The sequence below is a fragment of the Nansenia antarctica genome, assembly GCF_963989245.1.
Source record: "Nansenia antarctica genome assembly, chromosome: 8".
In the NCBI taxonomy this organism is placed as follows: Eukaryota; Metazoa; Chordata; class Actinopteri; order Argentiniformes; family Microstomatidae; genus Nansenia; species Nansenia antarctica.
Window position 1 is genome coordinate 46,862,421 of NC_137678.1, and position 14,731 is coordinate 46,877,151.

The following is a 14,731-nucleotide window of genomic DNA, read 5'->3' on the forward strand; positions in this document are numbered from 1 at the left end:
AGAACTCCAGTCATCAAAACAGTGACACTGAGGACTTCTCAATGTATATGGACGGTGAAGATGAAGATGGATGCAGGTATCCTGTCAAAGGTTGACAGAAGTGATTGGGCCACCCCTGTGGTGCCTATCATAAAGAAAGATGGCTCTGTCAGGCTGTGTGGTGACTTTAAGGTCTCTGTGAATCCCAAGCTGCAGGTAGATCAGTATCCCCTGCCCCGTATAGATGACATATTTGCAGCTATGGCTGGGGGGAAACATTTTAGCAAAATAGACTTGAAACAAGCTTACCTACAGCTATCTGTTGAGGAGACATTCAGACCGTACTTGACCATAAACACGCACAAGGGCTTGTATAGATATAACAGGCTTGTATTTGGTATTGCATCAGCCCCGGCCATTTGGCAACGCACTATGGATCAGATCCTTCAGGGTATCCCAGGGACCCAATGCCTGTTGGATGACATGATCATCACTGGACAAACAGATGAGGAGCATCTGACCAACTTGGAGAATGTCCTCAGACGGCTAGAGGAGTATGGACTACAGGCTAATTCGCAAAAGTGTGAGTTCTTCAAGGAGAGAATCGTTTTCTGTGGACATGAAATCGACAGCAGTGGACTGCACAAAACACAAGACAAGGTAGACGCTGTGGTTGGGGCACCGCAGCCACAGAATGTGACACAGCTAAGATCATTCACAGGGCTGATAAACTATTATCGGCGCTTTCTTCCCAACCTCTCCTCAGTACTGCAGCCCCTCAACCAGCTGCTGGAGAAGAACAGAAAGTGGATGTGGACAGAACAATCAGTGGCGGATACAGAAAGTGGCTGATGGGTGGGCCTGGAAAAATCTGGGTGGGCCTGAGTGAAACTCATCACCGCACGTTTTAGACCTATGTATGAGCAGCCAGATGGATGGAACACAACCGGGCTCGCGATCATAGGCGCCGATTTATGTTTCTGCCCGTGGGTGCTCGAAACATTTGGGTACGACCAACACGCATGCACACACACGCACACGCACGCAAAATATTCGCAGGGACTGGAGGAGATCACTATGCAGACCATGAAACGAACGGAAAATAAATAAAGTACCTGTCTACCCAGAGAATGCAACGGACAGCCAAACAAGTTATTATAATACACACACGAAAGGCATTCAAGCGCACGCAATAGTCAATGAATTAACCAATAACCATCAACTATGGAGGACCAAGTCTGACAGAATTAACAATAAATATATAGGTACATAAATGAATGTATGAACAAATAAATGAACGAATACACACAGTATAACGAAATACATTTCTATATCATGGCTTTGCCTGTACCCATCCAACTTGGTGAGGGCAACAGCATGCGGCTTGCTAGACTCGTGTTTGTCACAGGCCTGCCGGAGACGTTTCCAATTTTTGTATCCATCTCTTATAAAAGTGAACTCCGTGTGCGCCTCTGGGAAATGTCGACACACTTTACAAAAAATAGCGTCTCTTTCTTTACTATATTCCATCCTCTTGAACTTCTCGTACCAATTTCTATTGAAGGAGCGCGCTTTCCCATCTATTACAGTGGTAGGGAATGTTACCAGCTTTGGTTGAGTGGCTGGTTCCTCCATGGCTGACAGATCCGACGGTGTAGTCCTACCAGTTAGCTCTTCACAAGCCGGTGGCAATGTCGGTCGCTTCGGTGGAGCTTTAGCGTGTATGCTCAAGTTAGCATTAGATGTTGAAGCTGTGGCCGTTTCTCCTTCTTCATCCCCAGGGCCAGCACACATCTCATCACAATCCTCCTCTCTGTCTTTGGACATGGCCTGGTCCAAACTTTCATTATTTTCACTGACTTCCAGACGTGGCTTTTTAAGAAAGCGGGACAATGTTAGCTGTTTAGCCATCGTAGCGCGCACACTGAACACTTGACAGACACTTGACACTGACACTTGACACTTGACACTGGTCACGGTCAACTGAACAATCAGAGTACGGTAAACGTAAAGAGGAAGCCATGTAAACGTAAGAGAGGAAGTTGAATATTATTAGTATTAATACATACTTTTAATCATTTCCAAGACAAAACTATTCACATTACAGTAAAGCGGGGTACACACATAAGGATTTTCAAAATCTTAACCGAAATCTTATCTGAGACAGACCCCACACATGAAGAAACAAAATCTTGGATTGAACAGCCTTGAGCGGGGTACACACATACGGATTTTCTGCGATTTCAGCGATTTTCGGATGTCTGAAAACAACAGAAAACGCCCGGTTATCAGATGGATCTTAACATTTTCCTATAACAAAATCCTGGGGTGTGAGGTGTGTTAAGAGTCAATTCTCTTCAATTGTCAATCAACTCTCAACCTGCTCGGAAAATGGGCGTGGGGAACGACAGATTCCAGACTCTCTAGTCTAGAGTCTCGTTCCCCAAGCCAGAAATCTCGCGTGAACCCATCCTTTTAATATTGCCTTTAAATTACAAAATAATAAAATTAAGATTATATAATGATTAAAGCACTTTGAGCCGCAACGTTTGCAGGAAAAGCGCTATACAAATAAAGTTATTATTATCTAACGTAGTACCCTGACTAGTCAGCTCGCTTCCTGATTGGCGAGCAGGGTTGCCAGATGGGAATGACATTTTCCACCCTAACCACAGTCTAAAACCGCTAATTCCACCAAACAATCTGGCAACCCTATGATTTCTGGTCGGAAGTATTGAACACATTTCACATTTACGATTGTCGGCCACGCCCATTTTCCGAGCAGGTTGCCGGGAGAGATTGACTCTTAACACACCTCACACCCCAGGATTCTGTTATAGGAAAATGTTAAGATCCATCTGATAACCGGGCGTTTTCTGTTGTTTTCAGACATCCGAAAATCGCTGAAATCGCAGAAAATCCGTATGTGTGTACCCCGCATAAGATCCATCTGATAACCGGGCGTTTTCTGTCGTTTTCAGACATCCGAAAATCGTGCCAAAATCGGCCAAAAACTCCTTATGTGTGTACCCCGCATTAGTTAGTGAAAATTAAACTTTAAAAATATTTTATTATTTTAAAAAAATGTATTTTTATGAATCTGACTGGGTGGGCCAGCTGTCAATCTGGGTGGGCCTAGGCCCACCCATAGAGCCGCGCCTGAGAACAATGTGAGAAGGCCTTCAGAGAAGCAAAACAGCTCATCACATCTGAACTGGTACTGACACACTATGACCCGGAACTCCCAGTGAAACTGGCATGTGATGCCTCTCCCTTTGGTCTAGGGGCAGTGCTGTCACATGTTCTACAGGATGGATCAGAGAGGCCAGTGGCCTTTGCTTCAAGAGCATTGAATAGTGCAGAGAAGAACTATTCACAGATTGACAAGGAGGCATTGGCACTTGTCTGGGGAGTAAAGAAATTCCACACATACCTGTATGGCAGACATTTTACTCTAGTGACAGACCACCAGCCATTATTGTCCATATTTAGCCCACAGAAAGGTATTCCAGCAATGACTGCAGCCAGACTGCAGCGTTATGCACTCTTCCTATCTGGGCATAGGTATGACATTGAGTATAAATAGACAACCCAGCACACCAATGCTGATGGACTATCGAGACTGCCTTTGGCCACTGGAGAAGACGAGTCCAGGATGGACGCAGTGGAGGTTTTTCATGCCTCACAGCTGGAAGCCTTGCCGCTGACCAGCTCAGTGGTGAAACGGGAGACAAGACGAGACTCAATCTTATCTGAGGTGTACCAATATGCCATGTCCGGATGGCCTGCCACAGGCCACAAGGACCTTGCACCATACCTGCAGAGAAAAGATGAGATAACTACACACCAGGGATGCTTGTTGTGGGGCATGAGAGTGATTGTACCCAGTAAATGCCAGAGCCAGGTTTTGCAGCAAATTCATGAAGGCCACGTAGGGACAGTAAAAATGAAAATGCTGGCCCGTAGCCACTTCTGGTGGCCCGGAGTGGATGAACAACTAGAAACGATGACAAAGAACTGTACTGGGTGCTTAGAGAACCGCAACATGCCAGCACCAGTCCCTGTCCATCCATGGGAGTGGCCTACAGAGCCCTGGCAGAGAATACATGTGGATTATGCGGGACCTTTTGAGAAACACATGTTCTTGGTTATCGTTGATGCACACTCCAAATGGCCAGAGGTTTTTTGCACGGGAACTCAGACTTCAACCCAGACCATTGAGTGTTTGAGAACAACATTCGCTCGTTTTGGGCTTCCCCTTCAGTTAGTCAGTGACAACGCACAAACGTTTGCCAGTGAAGAATTTGCACAATTCATGGCGGTAAACGGGATCAAACACACAACCTCAGCTCCATTCCACCCAGCCACAAATGGGTTAGCAGAGAGGTGTGTACAGACCCTCAAACAGGGACTCAGAGCATCCAGACAGGATGGAGGAACGTTGCAGACTAGACTGGCCCGGTTCTTGTCAGCATACCGGAACACGCCACATGCCACCACAAGTGAAAGCCCAGCGGTCTTGATGTTTGGGCGCACTCTGCGCACACGCCTAGATCTCATGACGCCAAACAGACGCGATGAAGTATTGAACAAACAGGCAAGGATGCTGCATGGCGGACGGGAGCGTCAAATCGCTACAGGACAGGAAGTCATGGTGAGAGACAATCGGCGGGGTGGGAAGTGGGCATGTGGGATAGTGCAAGCACAGACAGGCCCCCGAAGCTATGAAGTACAGGTGGGACCAAGCATGGTGTGGCGACGGCACATTGATCAGATGCATTCGACTGGAGAAAAACAGCACCGACAAAAACACCTGTACAGCCAACAATGGAGCAGGGACACTGCAGAACTACAGAGAAGGCAGACACAGCACAGCCGATGGGCATCCAAGAAGATACGGATGTAGGCGATGGAGATTCAGGGCATGAGACAAGGATAAGAGACGGTTCAGAGACTGTGGTACAGCCACCGCAGGAGCCACCAGCGGCCTACAAGCGATATCCAGAGAGAGTACGCAACCCACCAGAAAGACTGGACTTATAAAGCCCTAAATAAAGAGGCCCTCGACTAGTTATGTTCAAGTAAAGAGGCCCTGGACTAGTTAGGTCAACCTAGTTATGTTAAAGAGAATGTGCAGAATGTATTGTGTTATTTGTCTAGATACAACTTAAATTGTAGAAGGGAGGAGTGTTATGTTCTAGGCTCCTTTAAGAGCCTACGTCATTGTGTGCGCCCGGTCGCACTCTTGTTGTTATAGTCCTAACCACTAAAGCTGTAAACCAAACGTAGCACCTCTCTGTCTTTATTCTACAGTATATTATAGAAGCTAAGACACTACAAAGTCCATCAAAGAAAGAGGCGTAGGGTGGCTTTTCAGCAAACTGATGAAGGCGTACTGTGAAAGACAGGGTTTATCAATCAGACAGATTAGGTTTAGGTTAGATGGACAGCCCATCAATGAGACGGACACACCTGCGCAGCTGAAGATGGAGGATGAAGATACTATCGACGTATTCCAACAGCAGACCGGGGGGGCCTCCTAGAGGGGGGGCCTCCTAGTGGGGAGGCTCAGAGGACTCCACACTTGAAGAGCATCCACTCAATGATTTGTTTTTGTTAGTTTTTTGGTTTTGTTTAGATTTTTTTTTTCTTTCATTAAGTAATCGTTCATCTTTAGATTTTTAAGACCAGCTCACCCCCCCCCGTTACGCCCTGTTACGGGGGGGGGGGGGGGCAGGGTCGTATGTAGCCCACAATCCCAACCTGAGATCTACGTGCCACGCTCAAGTTTCTGCTCCCAATGTCCTGCTTTGACATCCATGTGTGATCTGTGAGGATGTCGGGGGAGGGGGGGGGGGGGTGCTGCAGATCTCACGTTGGGATTGGGTCCAGAGTGAACCCCCCGTGTTTGAGGGACGGATGATCTAATGAAACGGTCTGTTTTTGTGTCGTGATCAGAAGATGGATCTCACAATCGCCACCATGAGCAGCTTGCATTGATTTAGTTACTGACATGTTTAGTAAGACGACTCTGTTGTTTTCCTCCGACGCCCCAGAGAGAACTGTGAGAGGTACGGGCACCTGGCTGCCTTCTTTAGGCACAGATGTTCTCAAACGGAAACTCCATATGAACATTTCTGCTGAACATATTCTGATGTTTAAAAAAAAAACACTCCATTTCAAAAGTTGTCCTATGGAGGTGGGATGGGGGATGGGGGGATGGGAGGAGGGGATGGGGATGGGGCTGGGGGGGAGGGGGCTGTGGGGGAGGGGAAGTGGGGGGAAGGGCGGGGTGCCTACTGAATGTGTTTGAATGTGTTTGAGTAACTAAATAGGATCCCAGAGTTTTTATGAATGTCAGAACTTCGAATGATAATGCTGATTGATGTGTGTGTGATGTGAGTCTTTTTCTTGTATGTATTTAGTATTTAGTTCTGGAAACCTTTCCCCACTGAATATTTCTACCTTTTTTGTGTTCGATGTTAGGGTTTAAAACGGCTGAATGTAGCCAGACAACAAACACTCTTTTTACTTTTCTTCGAAGCATATACTGGATCCTGTGCATGAACTCTGACCTCTCTGAGAAATGTTGTTCATAGCCAAAGAGACAAGTTGTCAACAGTGTTTTGTAGGAACACTCCAGGAATACTATCTGGTACTCCAGCAATACTGTATGTTGTGTTTTTTATTATTATTATTATTGTTTTAATCAGTTAATATGTCTCTGTAATTTTTGAATATTTAGATTTCTGTAACTTGAGTCATTTGTGTGATGATTGGCATTTGTTCGTATATTCTCCTTCCTTTTCCAGTCACATGATGAATCTGGTAATCTGGATGATAATCTGGAAGATAACCGGTTGTGCCTCTTGGTTGCCTTTACCTGCCTTGTCTGTTCATGTTGTATTTTATTATCAAAACTTGTCCAAAAAAGTTCCTCTGAAACAGAACAATCCTGTTTTGACTCTTTGTGTTTTAAATCGAAGCTTCACTTCAACATTTAGTAAAACCGATTTTTATTAAAAGCCTTTGATTTAATTTTTTTTTTTTAAAGTATCGTTATTCCTGCTGTATCGAGGATGTTATTTTCCAGTGTTATTTAATCTTAAATGGTTGAATAAATAACATTTTAGGAACACGACAGCATTTGTGTGAATTGATCACATATGAAACAATAGTAAAATTGCACTACTTTCACTTGTGCTGTGTTGTGTTCTCAATTCAAATGTCCGTTTATATATGTGTGTGTGTGTGTGTGTGTGTGTGTGTGTGTGTGTGTGTGTACAACATGTACATCGAGCAGGGTTGGGGCAATTCAGTAAAAAAGTCAGAAAATAAATTCTAATTCATTTATTGCGTATTATGGCATTTCATTTCCAATGATTTTCAAAAATTAAAAAGCCTTTCATTCGGAAAAAAACAAACAAAAAAACAATAGGGCTGAAAAATAAGGAATTGTCACAGATAACAGCTTCGTCCGCATCATAGTAAAAGGTAAACTGACATGGCTATAAGCGAACACTAACATTGATAGCTAAATAGCAGGAAGGCGGGATTTTTGAGTCGTGGACGCTGGTTTGACAGCTGTCAGAGAGCGAACGCTAAGTGGAATCCTTTCATGAACTGTATATTGTCCGTATACTAAATCGGAGCTCCTATATTTGTTCAGGGTAGGAACAAGCCGCATTGTAAGAGGAGGACAAGTGTGAACACTGTTTATGGCTACGGCCAGGGGAGGGGAGGGGGGGTTGAAAGTTGGAAGTAAGCGAAGCTCCTCAGTAGAGGACGTACCTGGAGGGAAAATGAGGAAGTCAGCTGACAGCGCCGAGTTTAAAGTAGTGTTTAAACTGAAGGACCCAAATGGAACGGGGGGGTTTAGAGCAGTTAATCCTCTTAAAATTGCAGAATCACTGAAGAGTGTTGGTGAAATAGATGCAAGAATACTAGCTAATGGCATGCTCATGGTGATGTGCACGAGTGCAGAAACACAAAAGAAAGCGCTTGGTGTAAAACAAATAGCTGGGCTAAAAGTAGAAGCTGCTATCTCAAACAAAAATTACGGAATCAAAGGAGTGATCTATGGTGTCTGTGCGGACATATCTGAGAAAGAAATGAGGGAGCAAATCAAGGGGGGGAAAGTTAAAGAAGTGAGGAGATTTAAAGCACGGATGGGTGGCAACCTGAACGCTCCGGTTATGATAACGTTTGAAGGTGATAGCCTGCCGCCCAGGGTTTTCTTTGGGTGCTTGTCGTTCCAAGTGAGAAAGTATGAGAGGCCCCCGCTTAGATGCTTCAAATGTCAGAGATTTGGCCACGTAGCTGTGTCATGTCGCGGCAATCAAAGATGCTCAAAATGTGGGGGGGGGTATCCTGGGACCACCAGGCTCTGTTTACGAGGGAGGGGTCTTCTTCCTCGACATCGCCTTCACCCCCGACTACCCCTTCAAACCACCCAAGGTGACGTTTCGCGAGAAATCTACCAACATCGGAGAGAACTACGACTCGACGGATCAACGACATTACAAATTAACCAGTGAACCATGGCTCGTACCAAGCAGACCGCTCGGAAATCCACTGGAGGAAAGGCGCCCAGGAAGCAGCTGGCCACCAAGGCTGCAAGGAAAAGTGCGCCCTCTACCGGCGGAGTGAAGAAGCCCCACAGATACAGGCCCAATACAAGAACCGAACCATTTTTTGAATTCAAATCTTTTGAGGGGGGGCAGGGTGGGAATGGCTGGGGCTATGTGTTTTCTCAGAACTATTGAGTTACTGTTGTAGTTTTTAAATTCATTTATTTTGTAATTGTGTCATTGGTAGGATTAAAAGCTTGTTGTGGTTTATAACATGGAAAAGTAGCAATGTGTCATGCAAAACATTCCTAACCTCCTCAGGTTTTGAAAGTGTTTGTATTTTAGAATTTGTTATACCTTCAGGTCCATTGTTCTGTAGTGTGCATGAGTCATATGGAGTAGAAGTTGTTTTTTTTATCGCATTGTGGCCATTTGTTGTAAATAAAACTTTCCACTACCTCAAAAAAAGTGACGTTTCGCACGAGGATCTACCACTGTAACATCAACAGCCAGGGTGTGATCTGTCTGGACATCCTCAAGGACAACTGGAGCCCCGCCCTCACCATCTCCAAGGTGCTGCTGTCCATCTGCTCCCTGCTCACAGACTGTAACCCAGCCGATCCCCTGGTTGGAAGCATCGCCACCCAGTACACGACAAACAGAGCTGAACATGACCGGACAGCCAAACAGTGGACCAAAAGATATGCCACATCTTCATCCACCAGGTGAGTGTGTTTTGATATATAGTACTGATCAAGATGAAAACATTGATAGTAACTCACCATTTAACTGCCTGTTTTTTGGGGTTTGTTTTTTACAGAATATTCAGAAAAATACCAGGAGATTCTGGACCGAGAAGACTATTTCCCAGAGCTTTACGAAGAAAACGGAAATGAATCGTAAGTATACATGGTTTATTAGGTAGGCCCTGAGACGACGGCAGCGTGGGGATGGGGGGGCGGGGGCTCTGGGAGGGTTGCGTTTTAGGGGTTATTTCTATTTCAGATTTTTAGTACTTTATTGTCTGGTGTATTTTTTGCTTCCTGATTAAGTTATCTTGGCAAATATGGAAATAAAAACAATGACAAAAAAAAAAGAGAACTATATAACCACGATATGTTATTGCTCATATATATTTATTTTAATCATGTTCTTTTACCAACAGTGTGAACTCCTCCCAGCCGCTGGCCTCCTACAACCTCAGCTCCCTGCCGGCCGGGCCCGGGGAGGGGGCGGGGGCCGGGGCCATCACCATGGCCATGGCCATGGCTGCTGCACAGGCCGTCCAGGCCACCGCACAGATGAAGGAGGGCAGGAGGACCTCCAGTCTGAAGGCCAGCTACGAGGCCATCAAGAACAGCGACTTCCAGCTGAGCCGGGAGTTCTCTCTGTCCCGCGAGGCGGCCGGCTACACCTCCTCCGCCCTGGCCTCCACCCTCACCCAGACCCTCGCCCCCGCCGCCGCCGCATCAGAGTCCCGCGGAGGACGCAAGACCAAAGGCAACACAAAGTCTTCCAACCACCAGTCGTCGTCCTCGTCCTCCTCCTCCTCCGCCCTGGCCCAGGAGCTCTCCCAGCAGGCCTCGGCCCTGCCAGAGTCTGAGGCTAACAGCCAGGTGGACTGGACCTACGACCCCAACGAGCCCCGCTACTGCATCTGCAACCAGGTGTCGTACGGAGAGATGGTGGGATGTGATAATCAAGATTGCCCCATCGAGTGGTTCCACTACGGCTGCGTGGGCCTGACCAAAGCCCCCAAGGGGAAGTGGTACTGCCCCCAGTGCACAGCTGCCATGAAGAGGAGAGGCAGCAGGCACAAATAGACCACCAGCACCCCCCCACCCCCCTTCTCATCCAGGACCACCCCCCATGCCCCCCACCCCCTGCCTCCTATCCCATTCCACCTCCTTCCTCCTCCTCTTCACCCCCCCCCCCCCAGTCCCAGTCCCAGTCCCAGTCCCCCACCTGTGGTTCATCCTAAACCAGTGTCATAGTGTTGCACGTGGTGTGCATGCGTGTATTCCAGTTGCGCTGTTTTTCTATGCATTGTATTGTTATTGTTAATATATATAATTGATTGTTTGACTGTTCAAATACCACTATACGATCACACAAGTGAGGATTTATGTAATCTACACATTTTGTATTTTTGTTTCATATTATTGTTATAATTTGTGTAGTATGAGTGACTACTGTATGCTCAGTTCATCTGAAAACACTGACTGGAATCTAGCCTGATGACCCTGCAACCGTGTCCACAAATTGATGCACTGTATGTTTTCTACAGAATAAATGAACGTGAGCCATCCAGCTGAGAGTGATTCATGCAAAGATACACCCCGTCACACTGGCACAATTACAATCAGTTTCAAGTTACTTGAATAGTGCGTTCGTTTAATTTATTACTTAAGTCTGCTTGATTGGCGCACATTGCGGATGAGAGCGAGGCTTATCTGCTTATTGTTTTTTGAGCTCCCGCCGTTTCTTTCAGCTACAATGATTCTACTATTTGAAAATCTTTGAAAAGTAAACACGCTAAATTAATAAAAAACAAATGTATAATGCTTAATGTATCACAGATCCCAGATAGTTATCTCATGCAAAGTATATGCAACCAAATACTCAACATGAAATAGGGGGACTATCATGCATGAGAGTGTTCTTGTTTATAAATGGTTTAAACAATACAAATGTCCTCCAATAAAAGCTGACAATCTGTATTTTAACTTCATATTAAAACCTTGTTCTTGCCTTTCTGTTATTTCCCCTTGAAAAATAACAGAAAAAGTAAGGGCAGAGTCTTGATATTAAACTCTGACTTTTCTTGCTGTTCCATAGGACTTGTATAGATGGGGATGCTGCTATCTGGCACTACTATCCAAGGCTGTTAGTCATGACTCAAGTCATCTCTGAGGTGGTACCTCCACCGGAGGCCCTGGCTCCCTCAGACAGCCCTGTAAACACTCGGGATGAAGCCACTCCTGTGAAACATCGTCATGGGGAGACCAAGATGGAGGTGGGAGGAGCTACTGAGGAGCCTCCTGTGGACTGGTGTGAACCAGTAGAAGATGATGATGATGATGGCGATGATGATGATGATGAAAATGACGCACAGAGCTTGGACTACTCTGTTGGGGAGAGACGCATTTTTGTCCGAAGGGAGGCGGAAGAGGAGAGTCTTGCAGGGGAGAGTGAACGGAGCGGGAGCGTGGCGGGCAGTGAGAAGAACTTCAAGAAGAGGGCCAATAACCAGTATGTTGGTATTGTTTATTGTTGGCCGTGTTCATAGTACCAAATATCAATTATGTGACTTCTAGCCATAGTGTGTATACTGGTCATTCTCTAGCAAATGGTTACTGGATATATTTCCCTATAATCCTCTTTGTAGATAGCCTTTTGATGTCTTGTCATATCTGTATCTGTATTTCTATTATTCCACTATGCTTTTCCTAATGATTCAGTATTCATCTCATGTCAATTTTTAGTTTGTCACGTAGGAAAAGAACGAAACCTGAAGAGGGATGGGAGGAATGGCCAGTACTTGGAGACGGGTGGATGCGCAAAGTGGTCGTTCGTCGCTCAGGTTCCAGTGTCGGCCAGAAAGATGTTTATTACATGAGGTAAAAACTACCTGGCAGACTTTATCTGATATTTTTAGACCAATGGTTAGTGCAGATTTTTTGACAACTGATATGATGATCATAATCTCAATCTGAATAGCACAAATGGATACCAAAGGTTTTCCTACAAACTTGTCGTTCGCAGTCCGTTGGGGGAGCGTGTGAGAAGTCGAGTTGAACTTTCCAAAAACCTGGGAGGAACTCTTGACATGTCAATGTTCGAGTACAAAACAGGGCTGTTCGTAGATGGCCAACAGAAACCCATGCGTAAGAGAAGGAAGGTAATGAAAAAGCTTTTTAATGAAAAAAACAACTTTTCTCCCTGATGAATATTTCAGCATATTCTAGTTAGGTGACGTCTCAGCGCCTATGGAAGATTGTGTATAATGAGCTGGGGGGATGTCCAACTCCCAGCATCCTCGGGTGGCCCCAGGACCATTTCCTAAGTCTGCTTGCTATTGACATGGCCGTACAGTACATGAAGCTTGGTTTCTTCAAACTTTATAATATTTTTAAAACTCACTGCCATTGCTGTTGTATGTGAACATGAGACAATATTTTGTTATTTAACTCTGACATGAAGCCTATGCAGATTGAACTTGTGGTATTTATTATAAATGTCAAGATGCATTCTGTAAGCAAAGACGACATATCTGCTACCTGTCTAAATTACTATAGTGATGTTGCAGGTGTTTAGAAAATTGATAAAGATTACCCACCTTATATTCCTTTTGTAATTCAATATGTTTTCTCAAGAATTGTGTATATTGTGAAGAAACATGTATTTGTAAATAAATAGTCAATCTATTCTTCTAAACACAGAGTGTATATGCAACCAAATACTAAACATGAAATAGGGGGACTATCATGCATGAGTGTTCTTGTTTATAAATGGTTTAAACAATACAAATGTCCTCCAATAAAAGCTGACAATCTGTATTTTAACTTCATATTAAAACCTTGTTCTTGCCTTTCTGTTATTTCCCCTTGAAAAATAACAGAAAAAGTAAGGGCAGAGTCTTGATATTAAACTCTGACTTTTCTTGCTGTCCATAGGACTTGTATAGATGGGGATGCTGCTATCTGGCACTACTATCCAAGGCTGTTAGTCATGACTCAAGTCATCTCTGAGGTGGTACCTCCACCGGAGGCCCTGGCTCCCTCTGACAGCCCTGTGAATACTCGGGATGAAGCCACTCCTGTGAAACATCGTCACGGGGAGACCAAGATGGAAGTGGGAGGAGCTACTGAGGAGCCTCCTGGAGACTGGTGTGAACCTGTAGAAGATGATGATGAAGATGAAAATGACGCACGCATGACCCACGCATTTTTGTCCGAAGGGAGGCGGAAGAGGAGAGTCTTGCAGGGGAGAGTGAACGGAGCGGGAGCGTGGCGGGCAGTGAGAAGAACTTCAAGAAGAGGGCCAATAACCAGTATGTTGGTATTGTTTATTGTTGGCCGTGTTCATAGTACCAAATATCAATTATGTGACTTCTAGCCATAGTGTATAATACTGGTCATTCTGTAGCAAATGGTTACTGGATATATTTCCCTATAATCCTCTTTGTAGATAGCCTTTTGATGTCTTGTCATATCTGTATCTGTATTTCTGTTATTCCACTATGCTTTTCCTAATGATTCAGTATTCATCTCATGTAAATTTTTAGTTTGTCACGTAGGAAAAGAACGAAACCTGAAGAGGGATGGGAGGAATGGCCAGTACTTGGAGACGGGTGGATGCGCAAAGTGGTCGTTCGTCGCTCAGGTTCCAGTGTCGGCCAGAAAGATGTTTATTACATGAGGTAAAAACTACCTGGCAGACTTTATCTGATATTTATAGACCAATGGTTAGTGCAGATTTTTTGACAACTGATATGATGATCATAATCTCAATCTGAATAGCACAAATGGATACCAAAGGTTTTCTTACAAACTTTTGTCGTTCGCAGTCCGTTGGGGGAGCGTGTGAGAAGTCGAGTTGAACTTTCCAAAAACCTGGGAGGAACTCTTGACATGTCAATGTTCAAGTACAAAACAGGGCTGTTCGTAGATGGCCAACAGAAACCCATGCGTAAGAGAAGGAAGGTAATGAAAAAGCTTTTTAATGAAAAAAACAACTTTTCTCCCTGATGAATATTTCAGCATATTCTAGTTAGGTGACGTCTCAGCGCCTATGGAAGATTGTGTATAATGAGCTGGGGGGATGTCCAACTCCCAGCATCCTCGGGTGGCCCCAGGACCATTTCCTAAGTCTGCTTGCTATTGACATGGCCGTACAGTACATGAAGCTTGGTTTCTTCAAACTTTATAATATTTTTAAAACTCACTGCCATTGCTGTTGTATGTGAACATGAGACAATATTTTGTTATTTAACTCTGACATGAAGCCTATGCAGATTGAACTTGTGGTATTTATTATAAATGTCAAGATGCATTCTGTAAGCAAAGACGACATATCTGCTACCTGTCTAAATTACTATAGTGATGTTGCAGGTGTTTAGAAAATTGATAAAGATTACCCACCTTATATTCCTTTTGTAATTCAATATGTTTTCTCAAGAA

General features: G+C 44.7%; 1 protein-coding gene across 1 annotated transcript; it reads left to right on the plus strand.

Annotated features, from left to right (window-relative positions):
* Nucleotides 1–411: 411 nt before the first annotated feature.
* LOC308164285 (uncharacterized protein) lies at nucleotides 412–10,372 on the plus strand (the record flags this gene model as incomplete). The annotated part of the gene is made up of 4 exons (XM_080538419.1): nucleotides 412–639; nucleotides 8,299–8,436; nucleotides 9,018–9,274; nucleotides 9,715–10,372. 4 exons carry the CDS (start codon nucleotides 412–414, stop codon nucleotides 10,370–10,372), a joined length of 1,281 nt encoding a protein of 426 aa, XP_080394545.1.
* Between the last annotated feature and the right edge of the window lie 4,359 nt (nucleotides 10,373–14,731).